General features: G+C 51.0%; 1 protein-coding gene across 1 annotated transcript in view; it reads left to right on the forward strand.

Annotated features, from left to right (window-relative positions):
* Nucleotides 1-23,190, forward strand: part of LOC311323054 (netrin receptor UNC5D-like) — a gene marked incomplete at both ends in the record, with an annotated part of 139,417 nt that overhangs the window by 101,225 nt on the left and 15,002 nt on the right. The window contains 2 exons of the mRNA XM_084455188.1: nucleotides 13,343-13,486; nucleotides 14,293-14,396. Of these exons, the coding sequence (XP_084311314.1) occupies nucleotides 13,343-13,486; nucleotides 14,293-14,396 (248 nt within the window). The remainder of the gene's footprint in view (nucleotides 1-13,342; nucleotides 13,487-14,292; nucleotides 14,397-23,190) is intronic.

Here is a 23,190-nt window from a genome sequence, read left to right on the forward strand (position 1 = left end):
AGGAACAGGTCTTTGTTCTTCCTGTACCCGTCTAGCAACGAAGATCATGTCCGCAAGGCCTAAAGCCGCATTGGGATTCAGGCTGGATGTTTTCGTTTACACGGGATGCTAGGTGAAGGAGCATAATCCGCTAGCACCTTCCCAGCCAGGGGTGGATTTACTCATTTTGGGGCCCAAGGAAAACACAGACACGGAGCTCTAAACATCCCTTGTCCTCTAGTCTTTTCAGTACCTTATTTAACAGCTCTAAGGGTATTCTTACTGGCTGGATGGAGAGCATTACACTGGCCTAGCGTATCTACTAAAGATAGCAATGCTGCTGATAATAACAAGATGTCAGTAAGATAACTGTTAACTCCCAAGTGGGAGCCGTACATCGCTCCGTCACCCAAAAAGCACGGCAGAGGATGTACTTCCTGAGGCAGCTGGAATTTAACATCCACACACACACCGTACTCACGCTCCATACACATCCATCATCCAGTCCATCCTGACCTCGTCCGTCACCATCTGGCTCTCAGCCGCAACAGACAAGGACGAGGGCAGACCGCAGCGCATCATCCGCTCCGCTGAGAGGGTGATCGGCTGTAGACTGTCATCCCTACAGGACCTGCATGCCTCCAGGATTTTAAAACAGACCAATAAGATCGTGGCCGACCCCTCCCATTCTGGCCACGGTCTCTTTGACCCACTCCCCTCTGGCAGGAGACTGCGGTCCATCGGGACTGGGTCCTTATGCCACAAAAACATCTTCTTTCCCACGGACATCAGACTCATTAATGTCATCAATGTGCTACATACCTCAACGGCACACACACTGTACATAACACCACTCATCCACCACCACTACACTCTGCACACACATACATACACTCACTCACCACACTCCTTTCTTATAGTACATACAGTATAGTACATTTGTGCCTCCCCCTTTTTTAACAGTATATTGTAATTTGTACATTGCACTGTATTTTGTTTGCACTGTTTTGGGGATTTTCATTGCTCTTTGTACTGTTGGGCACTGTCATGTCTTTGCACTGTCCTGTCTTTGTCGTCTGCAACAGCGTCATTAATTCATTCATTCATTCATTTATTCATTCATTCATTCATTCAGTCATTCAGTAACATGTTTTTTTAATGATTTTTCACAGTGCCCACCCACATCCATTGTATGACCAAAACGGTGGTAGAGCAATTATCAACATTCTCAAAAGCGCTAGTTTGGTCAACGTTTTGATCTGAACCATTGTATATGATCATAAGTAACCTTAAAACAGGGCTAAACATGATTTTTTCCCTTTACTACTCCTTTAAGCTGGAGCAAGGTGTTTGTGATGACCAGTCGATGCTCAGAGCAGAGAGCGAGCAGGCGGAGACCGCTCTCGTTAAGCTCGCTGCCCGAGCACATCCTTCCATAAACCACTGTCGGAGCCCACTCTCGCGTTAAAACCTCCTAGGAGAATGAGCTTGTCGGTGGATGCTGGTTTATTTATGGATGAGTGCAGGCAGGCTTAGAACACTTCCTTGTACTCAGGGTCAGCATCCAGTGTTGGAGCGTACGCACTGATGGAGGTGGTTTGTGAGGGGAATCCGCCAGGTCATCAGGTCATCAGTCTTTCATCGAGATCCCCTAACAGTCCGGCCTGGGACAGCGAAGTACCCAGTTATCGTGTGGCCACGAGGACACACACACACACACACACACACACACACATACATACTGTACAAATCAAATCAAACTTCATTTGTATAGCTCATTTCATACACAGAGGCAACACAGTGCGCTTTACAGAGAGCTAAGGGGGGATGGACATAGATCCTACCCCTAGAAAAAAAAAAACAGTTTCAAAACAGTGAGTTGTAAAAATGATTCCCTGACCTCTCTGAATGAGACGATCGAGCAAAGCTCCTTGAAAATGTTTACGTTTATTGGCTAAGAATATTTACAGAGCAATAAACATGGGCTCAATACTTAAAGGAATATGCTCGTTTTTGACAACCTGGACCTTATTTACGACATATTATAAGAAGTTTGACTCACCCAGATCACTTTTTTGTTGTTCGGAGGCCTGTAGAAGAAATATAAAATCCAGCGCGAGCCAGTATATCCATGTAATGGCGGCGCACGGGGCATAGGGAATGCCGTTTCTCAAAATCCATTTTCGGCCGCTAAACGGTTGTTTTCATCAATCACATTGCATGAATCGACAGTTGATATTCCTCTACGCCAGCCATTGTTTTGGTTCCAAATAAGGGGTCTTGATCCTCTGTAACAAGCCTCTTTACAAGCCGCTCCCCCACTTGCTCCAGCACGCATGCGCACAGGCCAGCGCGCAGACTTGCTATTCTCCGTCTGTAGGCTACACTCGCGGCTCACATTCTCTGCGCTACGATCGGATTTTCTAGATCCTCTAAATCTGACAAATATTCAGCCATATTGCACACAATATTCTAGGCACCAACAATCCGATCGTAGCGCAGAGAATGTGAGCCGCGAGTGTAGCCTACAGACGGAGAATAGCAAGTCTGCGCGCTGGCCTGTGCGCATGCGTGCTGGAGCAAGTGGGGGAGCGGCTTGTAAAGAGGCTTGTTACAGAGGATCAAGATCCCTTATTTGGAACCAAAACAATGGCTGGCGTAGAGGAATATCAACTGTCGATTCATGCAATGTGATTGATGAAAACAACCGTTTAGCGGCCGAAAATGGATTTTGAGAAACGGCATTCCCTATGCCCCGTGCGCCGCCATTACATGGATATACTGGCTCGCGCTGGATTTTATATTTCTTCTACAGGCCTCCGAACAACAAAAAAGTGATCTGGGTGAGTCAAACTTCTTATAATATGTCGTAAATAAGGTCCAGGTTGTCAAAAACGAGCATATTCCTTTAAGAGATATAACTATCAGTGGAGTAAATAAACAGTTACAGAGCTGTTGTCTAGGACATAGGATAGGATATTTAAGTGTAGCAGACAGACTCCTAAAGTATGTAGAGTAAACTAGGTACAGCTGCTAAACAGACGTGGGGAGACAGAAAGCAGAGAGCCAAGAATAAAAGCAGTACACCAACTAGGGCATAGGTAACACACACACACACACACACACACACACACACACTGTACACACATACTGATGCTGATGCGCACACACAACCCAATTTTCATCCCAATTCCATCCAACCCAATTTCACAATTGCTCCCAGGTTCACATTTCATCGTGTTAAGAAATGGTACTCCAGCATGTAGGTAGTGAAGAATGAAGGCTATGGGATGAACTCTGCTAGGGTTTAAAGACATCTTATTGACTACACCACTAAGGCCAAGAACAAATTCAATACAGCCACCTAGCTGCCCTACCATACATGTCACAGTCAATCCAAACTAATTGATGCCAGTTAACGCATGAAACACGAACAGTCGTCGTCCGGCATGGAGTTTCGTCTTTGAAAACTCTACGGGTGGAGATGATTGTGATTTACTGATGCAACCGAGCGAAATTTCACTGTTTTTATTCGGCTCGGAGAATAGAAATAACCTCAAAGAGTACTCTCTCTCTCTGTCTCTCTGTCTCTCTTTCTCCCCCTGAAAGTGTTGTTTGCTACATCTCCACCGTGTCCTCTTTATCACGGTCCTCACACAGACCTTGAAGATAGCGTGCTGCTAGGCTGAGAGAGAAGTCATGTTTCAGTCCGGTAAAAAAACACATTACGTACACATCGGAGACGACTAATTGGATTCCGTCTCGTATAAAGCGGTCAGAATGTCGGTCCGAGATTTATAGCGACCGATCTTGTTTTCTATTTGTCTCCCTGACCGGCGTTGATGCGTTTCCTGACACGCATCACAGATGGCTATCGCCCTCTCTCCCAGAGAGGTACCGTGGGGGCCGGGTCCGGACACTAAATCTTGCCTCCGCGTCTGAATTCACAGCCCTGCTCCCGTCTGGCCCCTTATCATGTTACTCATACCTCAGAGGAGGCAGGAGGAGGAGGAGGAGGAGGAGGAGGAGGAGGGGGAGAGAGGGAGAGAGATTTAACAGTCCACCCGAGCCTGTCAGTCTGCTCGAGGGCCAGAGTGGTGTTCGGGGTCCGTCCGAGAGCCAGGCCTGAATTGGGGGGGGGTAACGAGGCCTCGGAGAGAGGGAGGTACACAGAGCTGGGGGCGTTAAACACCTTAGCGTCCGGTACGACAGGACGCAGGCCGAAGCAGAAACGTGTCACAATTCGTTCTTTTCCAGCAGGCGCTTCTTTTATCCAAAGCGACTCGCAAATGTGTTCGAGCTACAGCGTCAGGGGTGAGCGCCTCGCTGAAGGGCACAGCGGTAGGAAATGATGGTTTAGTGACCCGGTTGGGTCTTGAACCGGCAACCTTTCGGTCAACCCCGGTCAGATGCTGTAACCGCTGGGCTATCGGCGCCACCCGCTTACCGCGACAAGCCCCCGCGGCAGTCCGGCCGGCGTTGACGGCGAGGAGCGCGCTCGAACGAGGAAGAAGCACCGCAGCTCTCCGTTCCGAAGGCACGCAGCGCGCACACCCCCCCCCCTAACGCCCCCCCCCTCACCGCCTCCCCAGCCACGCTCCCCCGCGTCTCAAAGCGCCGCTCGTGGAGTGTGGGGCCTTTGTATCTTCACCGCGGGTGGGCGGCAGTACAGCGGGATCGTTATACTTCTGACGCCTCCCTTTCCGACTCTACCTCGCCACTGGCTCTGGGAAGGCGGCCGCTCTTTGAGTTCTTTGCGGCCGGCGTTCGGGCGGCGCGGCTTTCATCTGCTCTGCATGAGCGCTCTCCTCCCCCTCTCTCTGTCTCTCTTTCCCTCTCTTGTTGCCTATTTTCACAGCTTTGTTTGACATAGCTGGCTATCCTGGAGATGCACGTCCGTCCGTACGCCCGGTTCAAAGCTCTGAGGATGATAAACACTCAAAGCGAACTTTTTCTCTTTCTGCTGCTCAACTACTGCAGCTCGGCTCAGTCAGCAGACTCTCCAGACCAGGAATTCATGTCTGCTTCCCAGGCTGATACTCCAGCAATGAAGTTTCTCTTTTCTTTCATGTCTCCCTCTCTCTCTCTCTCTCTCTCTCTCTCTCCTCCCTTATCCCTTGCAATCCTTTCAGAGCTGTCTTTTCACTCCACCGGACAAAAAGACCTAATCTCTCCTAATGGAAGGCTCGTGCCTAGTGCTAGGGTTGCCAGGTTTGTGTGGAGGCCCATTGAGACGCCCCCCCCTGCACAGTGATGCGTCTTTGCAGGCCAGACGTGCTGCGGCTCTCACACACTCTCCGAGATGGTGGGTCATTTCGTGGGCACAGGCAGGGATATAAGGTGTGTTCGTGGACAAGTGTGCTCGGTGTCTGACACTGGGTCTCTCAGAGTGTGTGTGTGCGTGTGCATACGTGCGTGCGTGCTCGCTGTGGTCTGTCCGCCATTTTTAGACAATCTAATCCTACAGAAATATATCAGACTTAAGCATGGGTAGCGAGCACACACACACACACACACACACACAAACACACACATTAACTCCCTGCAGTCTGGCTCTCTAGTGGCAGTGCTACACCAGTACTGTAGCCTGCTAATAGCTGTTCCACTAAAGTGTTGCTTAGCTCCTGGGAGTCCGACGCCGCTGCTGCTGCCGAAGCAGGAAGCTGTGAATCAAATGGAGCAGGGCCAAACAACAGCAGCTAACCTGGTTTCACCAGGGGCCCGGGGGGAGAAAGAGAGAGAGAGAGAGAGAGAGACGTGAGACGGGGACCGGAGAGGAGAAGAGACAGCTGCCGTTCGATGCGTGTAATATACTGGGCTGTTGTTTTCCTGTGTGTTTGTTTTCTCGCCTTCCCGGGGACGGCGAGGTGATGAAGGACACGGACAGCGGGCGAGAGAATATCCATCACGTCCTCGGTGAACAGCCCTGACTGGACAGTCTCTGGACATAAACGTGAAAAAGAGCTTCCGCATGCTCCTTTGTCTTTCACTGTATGGAAGCTGCAGTACAGTGATGAATCTCCCTATTATTATTATTATTTTTATTTGTATTAGTAGTAGTAGTAGTAGTAGTAGTAGTAGTAGTGGTAGTAGTAGTAGTAGTAGTAGTAGTAGTAGTAGTAGTAGTTTTAGTAGTAGTAGTGCTGTGGTATGACTATTATTATTATTATTATTACTATGTTATTATTATTGTTAACTCCGCCTCAGCGACAGCGCAAGGTAATGTTTTCGATGGCGTGTGTGTGTGTGTGTGTGTGTGTGTGTGTGTGTGTGTGTGTGTGTGTGTGTGTGAGAGTGTACGCAAAAACTACTGAACCGATTTTCACGGAATGGCACGGTCCAACTTAGAACCCATTCAATTCTGGAGCAGACCCGAATCACAGGATGGATCCACGAATGAAAACAAAACTTGGAAAGAAGCCAGCTCCCTGTGTGGGGGTGCTAGAGACAGGGTATGGATTAGGGTGTGGGGGGGGGGGGGGAGAGCCTGGAGCGCCCTGCACTGCCCCGTGCTGGGTCATTCAATTTTGGCACAGAGCCACGAAATTCATTCAGGGGCAGAGGTCCGTGCTCTCTGACCCCCATTTCTAGTTGAATATTTCATTCTTCAGTAAAAAGTTCAGTTGTTTCTGACAAGCTGAACAGATGCACCTTCTGTAGTCATTTGATTTCTTAGCGCTATATAAATACATATAAAGCTGTGTGTGTGTGTGTGTGTGTGTGTGTGTGTGTGTGTCCGTGCGTGCGTGTGCATAGCAGAATCATTACTGGTGCAGGCTAGCAGTGTAGATCGTGTGTTAGGTGCTCCCGCGGAGGCCGAGACGACGAAACGCGGCGCCTGGCGTGACTACCGTCAAACTTTGCTCTGAGACGCTGCACCGTGCCATAGGGGGAGCAGCCGGGTGACTCCGCCCAGGAAGTGGGACCCTGATGGAGGATGACAGTAATGCATGGAACCGGAGTTCTCCTCAGGGAACCCTGGGACTACAAGCAGAGACAGGAAGTTCTCCTCAAGGAACACTGGGACTACAAGCAGAGACAGGAAGTTCTCCTCAAGGAACACTGGGACTACAAGCAGAGACAGGAAGTTCTCCTCAATGAACACTAGGACTACAAGCAGAGACAGGAAGTTCTCCTCAAGGAACACTGGGACTACAAGCAGAGACAGGAAGTTCTCCTCAAGGAACACTGGGACTACAAGCAGAGACAGGAAGTTCTCCTCAATGAACACTGGGACTACAAGCAGAGACAGGAAGTTCTCCTCAAGGAACACTGGGACTACAAGCAGAGACAGGAAGTTCTCCTCAAGGAACACTGGGACTACAAGCAGAGACAGGAAGTTCTCCTCAGGGAACACTGGGACTACAAGCCGGGACAGGAAGTTCTCCTCAGGGAACATGTCTGACTGGGCCTTGAACCCAAGCTCCTGTTATTGCTGTAGCTGTGAGGGTTAATGTGTGTAAGGGAGGTGGCGGGGTGTGTGTGTGTGTGTGTGTGTGTTTGCAGATACCATATGTGATTGCTTGGATGTGGGGACACACAATGATAAAAGGATTAAGGCAGAGTTCTAAGCTCCAACTTTCCAGCTCTGTGTTTCGAGCCGCCATGTCCCATGTTTTCCACTACGCCACTCTGAAACCTGTGTTCCACGTCTCTGAAGAGCTTCTCGCCTATCTCCTCTCCACAGTGAGCTCGCTCTGAGCGAGGCATCAAGACACACTTCCAGAGCCCCATTCTGCTTCTTGATAAGAACAAGGTGCAGAGAAGTGGCACTCTGAACTAAATGAAAGCGGAAAAGTGTCGACCGCGTATCTTCAAATGCGACGTAAGCAGCGTTTCATTCCTTATCCCTCCGCCGTTCCCAAATCTTCTGAGACGGCGCGAAGTCGCGAGCAGAGGCAGCTCGGCTCGATCGCAACTGTAATCATCGCTTAACCAGATGTAAACGGCGCCGCCGCCACCGCCATGGCGGAACAGACGCTCGGAGAATCTCCCCCGGCGCGGCGCGGGGAACTTTATCGGGTCGGTTCAGGTGTAGAATTCGGAGAACGTTCCCTGGTCTGTTTAGGGCGGAGCTCGCCTAAAGGTACCGGGGTGGGACCAATTCCAAACCTGAGTGAGAAGGACACGGGTGATAGACTAGCGACCCTGTAGGGAGCTCCCAATTGCTTTATTCCAACATTAAAAAACACGTTTCGAGTCGAGTCAAGTCCAGATGTTTGTTTTTACAGAATGAGTCAAGGACAAAACAATAAAAAAGGGGGAAATAACCGAGAGGTCCTAATTTGCTATTGCAGGACATAAAACCGATGGATAAACCACTTTTCATTGTTGTTTTTGCATCGTTTTTTTGTTCGATATCTTTGTAGTTTTTTTCCCCAGAATCACACCCATGGGTGGCACCTTGACTCGTTCTGTAAGAGGAGGAACGCCTGGACCCATTTGACTCGAAACATACTTTTTATTTTAATTTTTAATGTTAGAATAAAACAACCGGGACAGCGACCGAGTCTCCCTGCGTCTCATCTCTCTGGACTCGGCGCCCGGAAACAGGACGCGCGTGTGTTTGCACTGATTCCTCTGGATGCGTAGAGACCAGATGACAGCCCACCACGGCGCTGACGAGAAGCCAGACACGACGCTGGCGAGGGACGATCCTTCCTCGAAGCGCTCGCTAAACTAAGACAATGATTGCCCTCCCCGGGGAGGGGGAGGGGGAGGGGGGGTTCCAGGACGGAAGGACGAGCGATTAGGAAGACTGATAGTGAGGGAGGGAGAGACCGGTGGAGGGGGGAGGGGGGTGGGAGAGGAGCGGAAGAGAGGAATCAGCATGTGCGCCCCGGCAGGATGACACCCTGATGGAGCGATACGAGGGCAGAGGAGAGGTGGGGGGAGAGGAGGAGAGGGGGCCAGAGGTTATCATCAACTCCTGCAGATTCTTTGAGGGAGTGTTCCCGGGGGGGGGGGGGGGCGGATGTGGGTGGGGGGTTGGAGGAAGGAGAGAGCAATAGAATACGACAGAGGGGAGCGGTAGATAGGCGGTCTGCTCCTGCGGTTTCCGCCGACTCGCTGATGAAGATGGTTGATAAGGGAGGAGAGAGAGAAGAGAGAGAGTGGTGGTGGGGGGGCGGATGAGTTTCTGGGATGAGTTCAGGTCTGTATATTAGGATCACAGCCAGCCTGAAGCGAGACATCATCTACCTCCGACCGTCAACCAGGTGCAGACAGCAGAAGAGAAGCAGACGGAGGGAGGAGAGAATGAGAGAGGGAGAGAGGGAGAGCGAGAGGGAGAGAGAGAGAGCGCAGGAGTGGGTATGGAGACATGGAGACCGGAGGGAATCACTCAGGCATGGCTAGTGAATACTCCTTCATAGGGGCGAAGGGAGTAGCTACACAGACAAGAGAGAGAGAGAGGAAAGAGGAAAGTATTAATGCGTCGCTACAGAGTGAGAGGCACTCTAAGACTGCTCAGGGAGCAGATTAAGTTGCGCGGTGGAAAAGCGCTCTTAACATCGTATGCATATTTTACACGCAAGTCAACCAATTAAGCGATTAAGACGAAGCTATGCAAATGAGAACCAGCGGCGCTTTTAACAGTCGAGTTACCGCGCCTCCATGCGTGCGCTAAGCGCGTCCCCTCGGTTGGGGGGATTAAACGTGACGCGCGCAGCTGGGACCGGGCTGGGGAGGGGTTTTGCTGGGGGGCGCGTTTAGTTTGTCTCGCGCGACGCCCGTCGGCACGTCCGCCCTCGCCCCCGCCGCCCGCCCGGCGGCGACGCCTCGCGCACACGGGCGGGGCGCGCCTCACCCGAAGCCGCATAGACACGGCGGCCTCGGTTTGATGGTCCCGGCGCCGCCGCGTTTAGGAGGACTGGGACACTTCCTGGCAGCGCGGTGAGCTCGGATCAGGGGACGGTGTCGCTGGCGCATACACGCACACACACAAACACACACACACACACACAAACACACACACACACACACAAACACACACATAAACACACACACACAAACACACACACGCGCACACACACACACACACACATACACACAGCCAGGAGCAAACAAAGAGCCAAGGCCTAGAGAGAGAGTGATCACTGCTTACTTCCAGAGAGAGAGAGGGAGAGAGAGAGGGAGAGAGAGGGAGAGAGAGAATGGGGAAGGGGTAGCAGAGAGAGAGAGAGAGAGAGAGAGAATTGGGAAGGGGTAGCAGAGAGAGAGAGAGAGAGAGAGAGAGAGAGAACGGGGAAGGGGTAGCAGAGAGAGAGAGGGAGAGAGAGAATAGGGAAGGGGTAGCAGAGAGAGAGAGATATACACTAAAGAAAGAGAAAGCCCAGTGCCTCGTCCTCCAAGGCCGCCTGGGCGGAGAGAGTTCTCAGAGAAAGAGAGAGAGAGACAGAGAAAGAGAGAGAGAGAGAAAGAGAGAGAGAAAGAGAGAGAGAGAGGGGAGGGGTGTTCTACTCACTCTACTCAGGCTTGGTTGCCGTAGTGTCGTGGCACTCTGTCAAGAGCCACTGGCAAGACATGGAGAGAGAGAGAGGAGCAGGCCGGGGAGGAGAGAGGAGTAGGGAGGAGAGAGAGACGAGAGAGAGGAGCAGACTGGGGAGGAGAGAGAGACGAGAGAGAGGAGCAGGCTGGAGAGGAGAGAGAGAGGAGCAGACTTGGGAGGAGAGAGAGAGGAGCAGACCGGGGAGGAGAGAGAGAGGAGCAGACCGGGGAGGAGAGAGGAGTAGGGAGGAGAGAGAGACGAGAGAGAGGAGCAGACCGGGGAGGAGAGAGGAGTAGGGAGGAGAGAGAGACGAGAGAGAGGAGCAGACCGAGGGAGGAGAGAGGAGTAGGGAGGAGAGAGAGACGAGAGAGAGGAGCAGGCTGGGGAGGAGTGGAGAGAGGAGCAGGGGAGGAGAGTAGAGAGAGGAGAGAGAGAAGAACAGGCTGGGGAGGAGAGAGGAGAGAGAGAGGAGCAGACCGGTGAGGAGAGAGAGAGGAGCAGACCGGGGAGGAGAGAGAGAGGAGCAGAGCGGGGAGGAGAGAGAGAAGGAGAGGAGCAGACCGGGGAGGAGAGAGAGAGGAGCAGGCTGGAGAGGAGAGAGGAGAGAGAGAGGAGCAGACCGGGGAGGAGAGAGAGAGGAGCAGACCGGGGAGGAGAGAGAGAGGAGCAGACCGTGGAGGAGAGAGAGAGCAGCAGACCGGGGAGGAGAGAGAGAGGAGCAGACTGGGGAGGAGAGAGAAAGGAGCAGACCGGGGAGGAGAGAGGCGGGGAGGAAGGAGCCGAGAGCAAAATGAAGACCAGAGGGAAGGATGAGGGGCAGAACGGACACAGGAAGCCATTTGAGAGAAAGGGAGGTGGAAGTCAGACGGAGAGGTCCTGAAATGTAAACACTCCCCCCCCTCCACACACACACACACACACACACACACACACACACACACACACAATCCATTAAGAGCCACACAGACAAAGCAGTGGGTTGCAAATGGCCTTCACCGTTTCGAAGGTACTATCGGGTTGCTTGTTGGATGAAGTGAGCTCTTTGATCCCTTCCCAGTGTGGCGGACTCTGAGAGAGCCCCTTCCTAATTTATTCTTCCTCTTTCAATCTATTTCCCCCGCAGGGTTCACCTTGGCGCCCTCTCAATACGGTATTACTCCACGCTGCTATTCACGGGGGATTATTTGTTTCTATTAGTTATGGTTTTCTTTGTTTGGCCACAAATCCTCTTTCTGTGTGTGTGTGTGTGTGTGTGTGTGTGTGTGTGTCTTTCTCTCTCCCTCTCGCTCACTTGCAACTTCCCTCCCTCTCTCTCATTCTCGCTTTCTCTCTCTCTGACACATGCACGTGCTCTCTCTCTCTTTCTCTCTCTCTCTCTCTCTCCCTCTTTCTCTCTCTCTCTCTCTCTCTCTCTCTCTCGCTTTCTCTCTCTCTCTCTCTCTCGCTCTCTCTCTCTCACACACACACACACACACACACACACACACACACAGATGTGCTGTGAAGGTTCAAGGTTTACCCTCAGAAACATTGCAGTATGTACAGAAGGTCAAACCATACCACAGTTTAAAAGGTCTGTGTGAAGTTGTTTTGATGCTTTTTAGACAGAGAAGAGAAAGAGCACTTCTGGGAAATAATGGCGCGGTGTCACTCACCCCGGGCTGCGTCTGACTACCTGGTGCGCGACTAAGCTGCTAGAAACACTTAATTTCCTCTGAAATAAATCACAGCCGTGTCTGTGGTGAAGCAGGTGCTTAACTCACCAATGGAGCGTTCGCCTCAACACAGATTCCACCCCCAGTCTGCGTTTGATTGGTCGAAGCCGACTTCGGCAGCTGACGCGCGGCACTCTCCGCTGCGTCAGCGCGGAGGGCCGCGCACGGTGGGCGGAGGGCGCCGGGAGCGGTCGGGGAGTACCGGAGAATGTGTCGGGTACCGTTTACCAGGCGCCTGGCCGACTTGGAAGTGGGCTGTGGAAAATAGGCTTATAGCAGGAAGGGAGACGGATACGGGAACAGCAGAAGCTGCTCTGGAAAGCTGCCCGGGGAATTGGCTTTTCACAAGCTTTCCAAGACAGCCCACTGAGCAGCCCGATAATACACTACACGGCTGCTCCTCCATTGGCGCACATAGAGCCTCACACAATCTCGCTTTATAGGAAAATAAGTCTATTTTTCGCTCATTATGGACCGAACCATAAATAATTCAGAGATGTCCGGAGAACGTTTACTATCAAGGTCATCTGGAATATATTTCTAAAAAACAATCATATAGTTGAAATAAGGCACTTTCAAGGAAGGAAATTAAATTGTCCAATTACAGTACTGTAGCCGTGCTTGATACACATGCCGAATAAACGCTCTATTCTATTCTAAAAAATGTTATGGTGGGGAAGGATGGTCTGATATGGTTTCCATGGAGACCGTGTGGGCCAGAAGCCACCTTCCAGTACAGGCTCCATTGGAAAATGCTTAGTCTCACTTGAGTTCATAATCTGTCTAAATGCAGTAGCACTGCATGAACTGGATCAATACCCATCACCATCTGAATGACATTCCACATCAACGCTACTCTGATTGCCTGGGTGGACAGCTACGAGGGGTTTAATTATCTCACTGATTCTCCGGATGATGATAACGAGCAGATATGGATTCAGACCATAGATTTGTCCTGGGTGAGATTATTCAGACAGAGGGAAATTAAATGATAATCTCTCTGCCCCCTGGTGAGACTACTAATCTCGTTTTGAGTTGACAATCATCTCGTCCATTCCATCTCTACAGAATAACGATCTGCGTGATTGTTAGACTGATAACGAGATTGATCATCTGAGCGATAATGCGAGTGACGCTGATCCCCGTTTGGTGCGTGCAGGGCTGAAGATCCGGGAGGTGATGATCAACGTGTCCAGGCAGCAGGTGGAGGACTTCCACGGCCCGGAGGACTACTGGTGTCTCTGCGTGGCCTGGAGCCACCTAGGAACCTCCAAGAGCCGCAAGGCCACGGTCCGCATCGCCTGTGAGTACGGGAACCTCCACCACCTCTAACACCTCCACCACCTCCATCACCTCCACCACCTCCATCACCTCCACCACCTCCACCACCTCCAACACCTCCATCACCTCTAACACCTCCATCACCTCCACCACCTCCACACCACCTCTATCACCTCCATCACCTCCACCACCTCCATCACCTCTATCACCTCCACCACCTCCATCACCTCCACCACCTCCATCACCTCTACCACCTCCACCACCTCCATCACCTCCACCACCTCCATCACCTCTACCACCTCCAACACCTCCACCACCTCCATCACCTCCAACACCTCTACCACCTCCAACACCTCCACCACCTCCAACACCTCCAACACCTCCACCACCTCCACCACCTCCATCACCTCCAACACCTCCACCACCTCCACCACCTCCACCATCTCCACCTCCACCTCCTCCATCACCTCCAACACCTCTACCACCTCCACCACCTCCACCTCCACCTCCTCCATCACCTCCAACACCTCCACCACCTCCAACACCTCCACCACCTCCAACACCTCCACCACCTCCACCACCTCCACCACCTCTACCACCTCTTACCTGGTTGGATTAGTTGATGTGGGTTGTATTAGTTAGATTCATTCATTCGTTAGTTCGTTAGTTCGTTAGTTTGTTAGTAGCACCACATTTTACTATTATCATAGCATTTAGGCATTTGGTGTGTGTGTGTGTGTGTGTGTGTGTGTGTGTGTGTGTGTGTGTGTTGCTTTACTCGTCTAATCCCTGCTCTGCCCCCCCCTCCCCCCCCCCCCCCACCCCCAGACCTGAGGAAGAACTTTGAGCAGGACCCCCAGGGGCGGGAGGTGCCCATTAAAGGCATGATCGTGCTGCACTGCCGGCCCCCAGAGGGAGTGCCCGTGGCGGAGGTAAGGCCCCGCCCACACCACCACACCTCCTTTACCTAGCCCGGAGGTAAGGCCCCGCCCACACCACCACACCTCCTTTACCTAGCCTCACCACGTCGGACTTTTGGAAACCGGAAGCCGGGAGACATTTCTGTGGAAAGTCGTCGCTAGAACGGCGCCTGAAACGGACGCTACCAATCAGAGCCACTGCCTACTGTACGTCTCCAGTAGATTGAAAGCCTTACCGGAAACAATGTCCTTCGCCTATCTTCCTCCCTGGAGCGGAGAATCAAAACAAAACATTTACCGCCCCCATGACGTAGGAACACCCTAAAAAGACTTGCAATGGGTTCTGCAACGCAAGTTTTTTTTCAATCTTTGTTCCCACCCACTTTTAGCGATGAAACCTGGACGAACGTCCTCAGTCTCTAGTTGAGCACCGCACTTAGAGACTGACTCACGGGTATACCTTTGACCACACAGTGCCCCAGTCACCACCCAACACTGCCTTCGTCAATAGAGGCTGTTGAATTGGGAGTTGAGCTGCAACTCTGAGAGGAAAGTCAATATGTTTCTACTCCGGTTAGAGCCGAGCGCGTTGGAACCGCCTCAACTGCACTTTCACACGTTCCCTTCGGCTTCTCAGACGCCCGGGTCGAGTTCTGTTTACATCCATGTTGGGACGCTGATACCGAAAGAGATCTGGAAGAGATGTTCTGAAGTAAAAGGATGTACAGTTATGACTTATTTAGATCATGTGTGTGCATGGGTGAGTGTGTGTGTGTGTGTGTGTGTGTGTGTGTGTGTGTGTGTGTGTGTGTGTGTGTGTGTGTGTGTGTGTGTGTGTGTGTGTTCATATGTGCTCCCGTTCAATGTTTATGTTGACTGAATCCCTCAGTGACTTGTTTACTCGTCAGCGGTATGAGTGGTGTGTGAGTTTATCGCTGTAAATGTGTGTAAGTGTCACTCTCTGACTGCTGGAGAGGTTATTGGAGTGTCTCCTGTAAACATCAGTGAGAGTGTGTGCCATGGGTACTGCCTTGGATACCCACACCTGCCTCCTGTGTGTACACACACATTATTGGGTATGTGCAGTGTGTGTGTGCGAGAGCGTCTATGTGTATACAGTATGTGTGTGCATTCATGTGTGTGTGTGTGTGCGTCCGTGCGTGCATGCGTGCGTGCATGTGTTCGTGTGTGTGTGTGTGTGTATGCGTGCATGTGTTTGTGTTTGTGTGTGCATGTGTGTGTGTGTGTGTGTGTGTGTGCGTGCGTGCATGTGTTCGTGTGTGTGTGTGTGTGTGCGTGCATGTGTTTGTGTATGCATTGTGTGTGTGTGTGTGTGTGTGTGTGTGTGTGTGTGTGTGTGTGTGTGTGTGTGTGTGCGTACATGCATGTGTTCGTGTGCGCGTGTGTGTGTGCGCTCTCGTGTGTGCGTGTGCACGTGTCTGTGCGTCCGGGCGCAGAATGAATGATTCAGCCCACACAAATGCACCAGGCCTGTTCCACCGGCCTCTTCAGATGCATTGTGGTGATCAAATAGGCAAGTCCTCATGCATCCATGTATGTGACTGCGACTCAGAGAGAAAGTGCTTGAATAATGGAGGGAGAGATCCATCTTTCTCTCTAACACTGCTCTCACCTAGTCAAACACCCACACTTCACACACAGGCTGAATGCAGGCTCTGTGAATACGGCTCGGGACTGAAACATGCAGGTACCTCCCTCTGAACCAAATTGCTATTTCACGTCTTGATAGCTCTGTTGTGAAGTGGGTCTCTGAGGAGATTTCGTTCCGGAAAGTTCACCGACAGTTTGAGATCAAGCAAATGAGGCCGTGATAGAGAAATCGCATTGGACTCATCAGAAATGTGCTCCGCCTTCGTTGCGCTCTCACATTTGGCTGAATGTGCATTGTTGTGCAGCAAATGAATGCATTTTACACCGAGCAAATACAAGCAGTAAACATTAAGTTGTTGGCACGCTTGATGTATCTGTGCATATGAAATGGGCTTGACTTTGCATATTGTTTGAAGACGTGATTGGCTAGGATAGCCTACTGTACTTCCTGTCTTCCCATGTCACCCCTTTCTCCCATGCCCCCCCCCTTCCCCCCCCCGTGCAAATTACCCTTAATACTCGCCAGAGCGTTTCTGAGCCCCCCCTCCTCCCAGGGAGTTAATTATGTGAACTTAGTTGCTACTGTTTCTCTCTGCCAGTAAAAAGCATACAATGCCACCCCCCATCTGTCTCCATGGCGATAGAGCCCAAAAGGGCATCTGGGTAGACGTCAGATGGCTGCATGTGCACCAGCGTGAGACAGATTCACAATGGCCACAATTGGCCTCACAGCGATACAAAAAAGACAGCCGGATTCAGAGTTAACAAGGTGTGTTGACCCTCCCACTCCGTCTGCTGGTGTGTTTGAGTGTGTTGTCTTGCACGTGTTCTTATTGTGTCTGGTAGTTGGAGGCCGGGAGGGTCGTCGGCGGTGATTGGGCGCAACTGGGCCCAGGTGTGCCCTGGAGACAAAGGCGCCGAGTCCAGCAGTGGCTTGCTCTCTCATTCCTCCATTTTGTAACTTCTTTTGTTTGCCTTGGTAGTTAGTTAGTTAGTTAGTTAGTTAGTTAGTTAGTTAGTTAGTTAGTTATCTAGCTAGTTAGTTAGTAGCATTACACAAAAACTACCAGACTGATTTTCACAAAATCCGGTGGAGGGGTGTAGCACGGGCCAACTTAGAACCCATTAGATTTTGGAACGGATCCAAAGTACTGAGCGGATGGACAAATGAAAAGAAAACCAAATTTGGCCATACTTGGACCATTTCCCTTCACTTCATATGTACGTCTCGTGCCGGGTTTACCGTACTGCCTGATAGCCATGTGGTTAACACCGTGTCCTAACAACACGCGACACGAGCGAGCATCAGCGACAAAATGCATTCCATTGCTTTGTTTTCTATTGTTATGTCCTAACTGGACGCAACGTTTGAACTGCCCTTTTGACGCTCGCCCTGTTCCTATTTTCCTCCTGTCGCTCGCGTTGACAGGCGTTCGTTCTTTAACTGTCTTCAGTTAGGAATATAGACAAATGACCTAACAGAACAGGAAATTTAACGCTTTCAATAATCAACATGTGATATGTTTAGACTTCATAGACATAATATAGTTTATTAATACACTATAGACAGATGACATAACTGTACATAACATAGTCAAAGTCATAAACTGGACATAACAAACATTTGGTGTATCGATACACTATAGACAGATGACATATATACTACTTTGAGTTGTCTTTACAATAAGTGATGGCTGAAGGACAGTATAGTGGCCACTGCTGATTGCTCATGTGTTATGGTTCGGGCCGGGTCCGCCCCCGGCTCTCCCCCTGCTCCCAGTCTGGACCCTCGCCCCTGCCCCGGACCCCTGGTCCGCCCCCGGCTCTCCCCCTGCTCCCAGTCTGGACCCTCGCCCCTGCCCCGGACCCCTGGTCCGCCCCGTCTCTCCCCCTGCTCCCAGTCTGGACCCTCGCCCCTGCCCCGGACCCCTGGTCCGCCCCGTCACTCCCCCTGCTCCCAGTCCAGACCCTTGCCCCTGCCCCGGACCCCTGGTTCGCCCTGCTCTCCCCCTGCTCCCAGTCTGGACCCTCGCCCCTGCCCCGGACCCCTGGTCCGCCCCGGCTCTCCCCCTGCTCCCAGTCCGGACCCTCGCCCCTGCCCCGGACCCCTGGTTCACTCTGTTCATCCCTGTCCCAGACCCCTGGTCCACTCTGCTCGCCCCCTGCTCTCGGTCCAGACCCTTGCCCCTGCCCTAGACCCCTGTTTCGCCCTGCTCACCCCCTGTTCCTGGTCTGGATCCCTGACCCTGAGCTCCTGTGCCCCCTGGACTCTCCTGGACCCTGAGCCTGCCCCTGCACTCCCCCCAGAGACTGAACACTTTGATCACATTGTCACTAGGTTTTGTTCTGCCTCCTTGTGTGTTTGGTCTTGTGTTCGTTGTCTTGTCTTCTATGTTGGTTTGTGTCCTCCCAACCCCAGCTCTAGACACCTGTCCCTCACTAGTCCCACGTCACTCCTGTCCCTCTCCACTCCCTGTCCCTAGTTCTCTGGTCCCCTCTAGCCCCCCCTTACTGGTGTCCCCTAGTTCCTGTCCAGTCCCATTCCCAGTCCCAGCCTCGTTCCCTTCCCTTGTGTCCTAGTTCCCTCTGTCCTTGTGTTGGTGTCTTGTTTGGAATCCCTCCTTGTCCTTGTCTGGGTGATTGTCTGCACCTGTGTCTCGTTATGTCTTGTTACACACCTGTACGTTGTTCCTTGACTGTTCTCCCAGAGTTTATACGCCCTCCTGTTTCCTTTGTTCTCTGTCGGTTTATTGTCTTTGTTAGTGCATTGCCGTTGTTCCTCTGTTTATACTTTTGCCTTTTTTATTTTTTAGATTAAAACCCATTTTGAACCTGCACTGCCTGCTGTCTGTATTTTGGGTCCCACCCCCACCTCCCAACCCTAATATGAGAAGATAAGAAAGGCTCTGAGAATACATCAATACATCGGATTGGTTTTGAATCCAAATCCTTTTTGGATAGCTCCCATCCCTACATATTTCAGTTTTCACCCGGGGGCCAGAAAAGTGAGCTGTAAAAATTCTTCCCTGACCTCTCTCAAGGAGACGATCGAGCAAGCTCCTGGGAAATGTTTGTCAATCGGCCAAGAACATATACAGAGCAGTAAACATGGGCTAGATACTTCATAAGAGAGACTAACAGTGGAGTGCACAAATAGTTGCAGAGAATCTGCCTACACATTATGTGTTAGCTCTCCCTGTAGTCTCTTATATGATATTTAAGTGAATCATATAACAAAGCACAGTAAGTACTTATCAGAACAGCCTCATAGAGAATGCCTCAAAGCAGAGGTGAGGAGACAGAAAGCAGAGAGCCAAGGGTAAAAAGTGAGGTGTGATTTTAACCATTTCAACTGAATTACACCAACAAAATGCATAAACGCACGGAGCACTCTTTCTAGTTAAATATTCTCTTAATTATGGTGTGGGCGCGTGATTCCCTTTTCGTTATGACTCTTAGGAGCTAGGTCGTTACAGAGGCATTACTGCGGCGTCGAGCAGACGGACGCCACAACTCCGGCGTGAACAGAGCCCACACCGGCGTCGTGGCGTCCGTCTGCTCAGCTCCTCCCTGCTCAGCGTAGATTGTTGTCGAGCTCTGGATCCTGTTACAACGGTGATTATAAGGAACGTGCGCTGCAAGTCAAACCACAGCAGCGGAGAGACATCATTCTGGCTAATGAAAGTAGCTTAATGACAACAATTACCACAGTTTCTGCCGAAATGAAAGGTCTTTATTAACTGTCAAGATGAGAACCATGCAGATTACTCAAAGCAATAAAGAGACTGTAGAGGTGGAGAGACCAAAAGAAAGACTTTCAATACCTTAAGTTAAAACTCCACGATCATTAGGTCTGTGTTCACAGCCCCCATCTTCCCGACGAAGTGTAATTAATCATTAAGTCGACGGATCCAAAGTCATTTGAAGTGCTTAAAATGTAATTATTCACTGATAAACATAGCGTTTGGCGAGATGAGCGGAGATAAAGCTAAGGACACGGGCAGGGTCTGGACGCCCCCGCCGATGTTAAATGTGTCTGTCAGATTCGGAGAGCTCATTTGGTTAATGTGATTTCTCAGAAGTCATCCTTGCGTTGTGAGAAAAGGGGCCAGACATGATAAAGGGCAAGGGGAAAAAAAGTGACGGGGGGTGGCGAATCAGTGGGGGGGGGCGCGGGAGATGTTAATGAAATAATTGAATTGGAGTTAATTGAACTGGAATCAAACTGGACAGCAGTGCAGTTTTTTTGTAATTGCCTTTGTGTTGTTTTCACCTTCCCTGTCCATGAATGTAAATTTGGGCTCAGTGCATTTGCTAGAATAGAATTGAAAGTTTATTCGGTACATAACAGGTACAGGCACATTGTAATTCTGGTCATCACTTATAACATAGTCATAGTGTCTTATCAGCACTAATCCCTTCCTCATTCCAGTCCTAGTGTGCAGCTAGACATTTAAAGGTTCCCAAACTGGCATTTTACTATCCGTCGTCTAGCAGTCTAGCAGTATCATCCTCATCTACTCATCCCATCCGATCATGGATAATGGATCCCTGTGTCTGTCCATGATGTAGGCAGTGCAATTAAATAACATTCAAGTTTCTGAACTGATTAGTTATTCGTTATTGCACCAGGAGGGGGTGGGAGTGGAGGGCTTAATTGGAATGACCTGACTTGAGTGTGTGTTTGTTCTGAGTCACGGTGAGGTCGGCTTCTGAAAGCCTGCGGTGTGGGCTGCTCCAAAGGGTGTGTGAATGTCAGCCATCTTCAAACAGCTCGCAACCATCGCCAGGATATCAAAGGCTTGTACAGTTCAGCGACACCAGTGGGGGAAACCAGTGGCTCTGCCCCCTGCTGGCTGTGAGCTGTCACTGCATAGCTTCCTCTCAGACTGCAGCCACATCCAGCCTCATCAAGACTGTGTTTTAGGGCCCACAGACGGTGGAATGGAATAATTAGAGGAAATGAATTGCAGTGTAATTTCATTTGGTGCTGACTGGTGTTATATGTTATCACTGAGTTCCTTTGACATAGGAAATATGCTTCATTAATCAAACCCGGCGTTCATTTATCACAATTAAAGACGAGCTAAAAATCAGGTGATTGCATTAGATCATTAGATGGTGAAATCACACACGCGTACGAGTACACACTCCCTCATCCACACGTCGGGATCAAGCTGCCGACCGTCGGCATGGGAGCCTAAACATCCCGCGCCCACGCCATCGAGACGCCTCCTCTGGGGTCCATATGCAGCTCTGCGCTCAGACGGGGCTACGCATCACACCGGCGCTGTTCCAAACACGCTCTGCTGCTCACACGCACGCGCACACACACACACACGCACACACACACACTACGCCACACACACACACACTACGCACATAAACACACTACATCACACACACACACACTGCGCCACACACACACACTACGCCACATACACACACACTGCGCCACACACACACTACGCCACACACACACACACACACTACGCCACACACACACACACACACACACACTCACACACTACGCCACACACACTACGCCACACACAAACCACCCCTCCACTGGCCTCTATGGTGACCCGGACGTTACACCGGTCACATTATGCGTGACCCTACTGTTAAATTATCATATACAGTATAACAGGCCTGGGTGTGGCTGAGCGCTGCGCCGCTGCTTCCTGCCTTCTAATTGTAACAAATGTGGCCATTAAGCAGCTCGGTTTCCCCTTCTCCCCCGGCGGAGGCTTATCAGCCTCATTTGAGTCATTCTGCCCCAACGATGCCGCCTCATCAACGATCGAATCTCTCCAGCGCTCCCCCTGACTACAGCGCTGCATGCAAATCACTGCCTGGGTTTGAACTGCCTGCCGCTAACAGAGAGAGAGAGGGGGGGAGGGAGGGGAGGGAGAGGGAGACAGAGAGAGAGAGAGAGAGAGAGAGAGAGAGAGAGGGAGAGAGAGAGAGAAAGAGAGAGAGGGAGAGAGAAAAAGGGGGAGAGAGAGAGGGAGAGAGAAGGGGAGAGGGGGGAGAGAGAGAAGGAGAGAAGGAGAGAGAGAAAGAGGGAGAGAGAGAGAACGAGAGAGTGGGGAGAGAGGGAAGGAGAGAGAGGGGGAGAGAGAGAGAAAGGGGGAGAGAGAGAAGGAGAGAAGGAGAGAAGGAGAGAGAGAACGAGAGAGTGGGGAGAGAGGGAAGGAGAGAGGGGGAGAGAGAGAAAGGGGGAGAGAGAGAGAATGAGAGAGAAAGGGGGAGAGAGAGAAAGGGAGAGAGAGAATGAGAGAGAGAGAAAGGGGGAGAGAGAGAAGGAGAGAGAGAGGGAGGGAGAGAGAGGGGGAGAGAGAGAGAAGGAGAGAGAGAGGGAGGGGAGAGAAGCGTAAACATCAGAAATAAAGAGAGAGAGAGAAGGGGCAGAGGGCGATCCTAAAGGAAGCCATTAGATATATATGATATATATGAAAATATACGGTGCGAAAGGGAAACGCCGTGACAGTAATAAGGCAGTTTGTCTCTTACCGTATATATTAGACTGTTTGTGGCGTGAAAGAAAAATGGGTTTTTATTATTTTTTTGTTTCGTATTCATTTGTCAGTTTGAGGCTGGTCCTTTGTAGAGCCACAGTTAAGTGACACGCTGCTGGCTGAAGGTCAGAACAGGGGATACTGTAGCTAGGGAAGCAATACAGGAGTTGATTAGACACCGGAGAAAAAAGACAGAGAGAAGTAAGAGAGGTAGAGAGTGGACAGGGTAGCACTCCGGTAGCCAATATACAGCCCGGGAGTGCCGTCGCTCCGATGGCGCGGGACCGAGAAAAGAGGGAAATTAAAGGCACATGATGAAAGGCTTTTCCAGCCATCAAAAGGAGAAAAAAGTCACTTGTGACATCATGACTCTTGATTTATTGATTTCCCACCCCTCGCATTTTTCTTTCGGGGCACTGCGGGGAGAGAAAACCAATCTTTGAGATTGCGCATCGGTTGATCTGGTATTCCCCTGGCGAATGGACACAACAGCGCGCACACACACACACGCGCGCGCACACACACACACACACAGCTCCCGGTGGGTTGGGAGTTTTTGTTAATCCTCCAACACACAGTCATAAATCAAGACCCCACTCCGGCACGCGACGACCGCTCGCTCCCATTGAAAACCTCCAGCTGCCCTACTAACACAGTACGTAAAACTGACGGGA

Source organism: Borostomias antarcticus (genome assembly GCF_949987555.1).
Source record: "Borostomias antarcticus genome assembly, chromosome: 2".
Lineage (NCBI taxonomy): Eukaryota > Metazoa > Chordata > Actinopteri > Stomiiformes > Stomiidae > Borostomias > Borostomias antarcticus.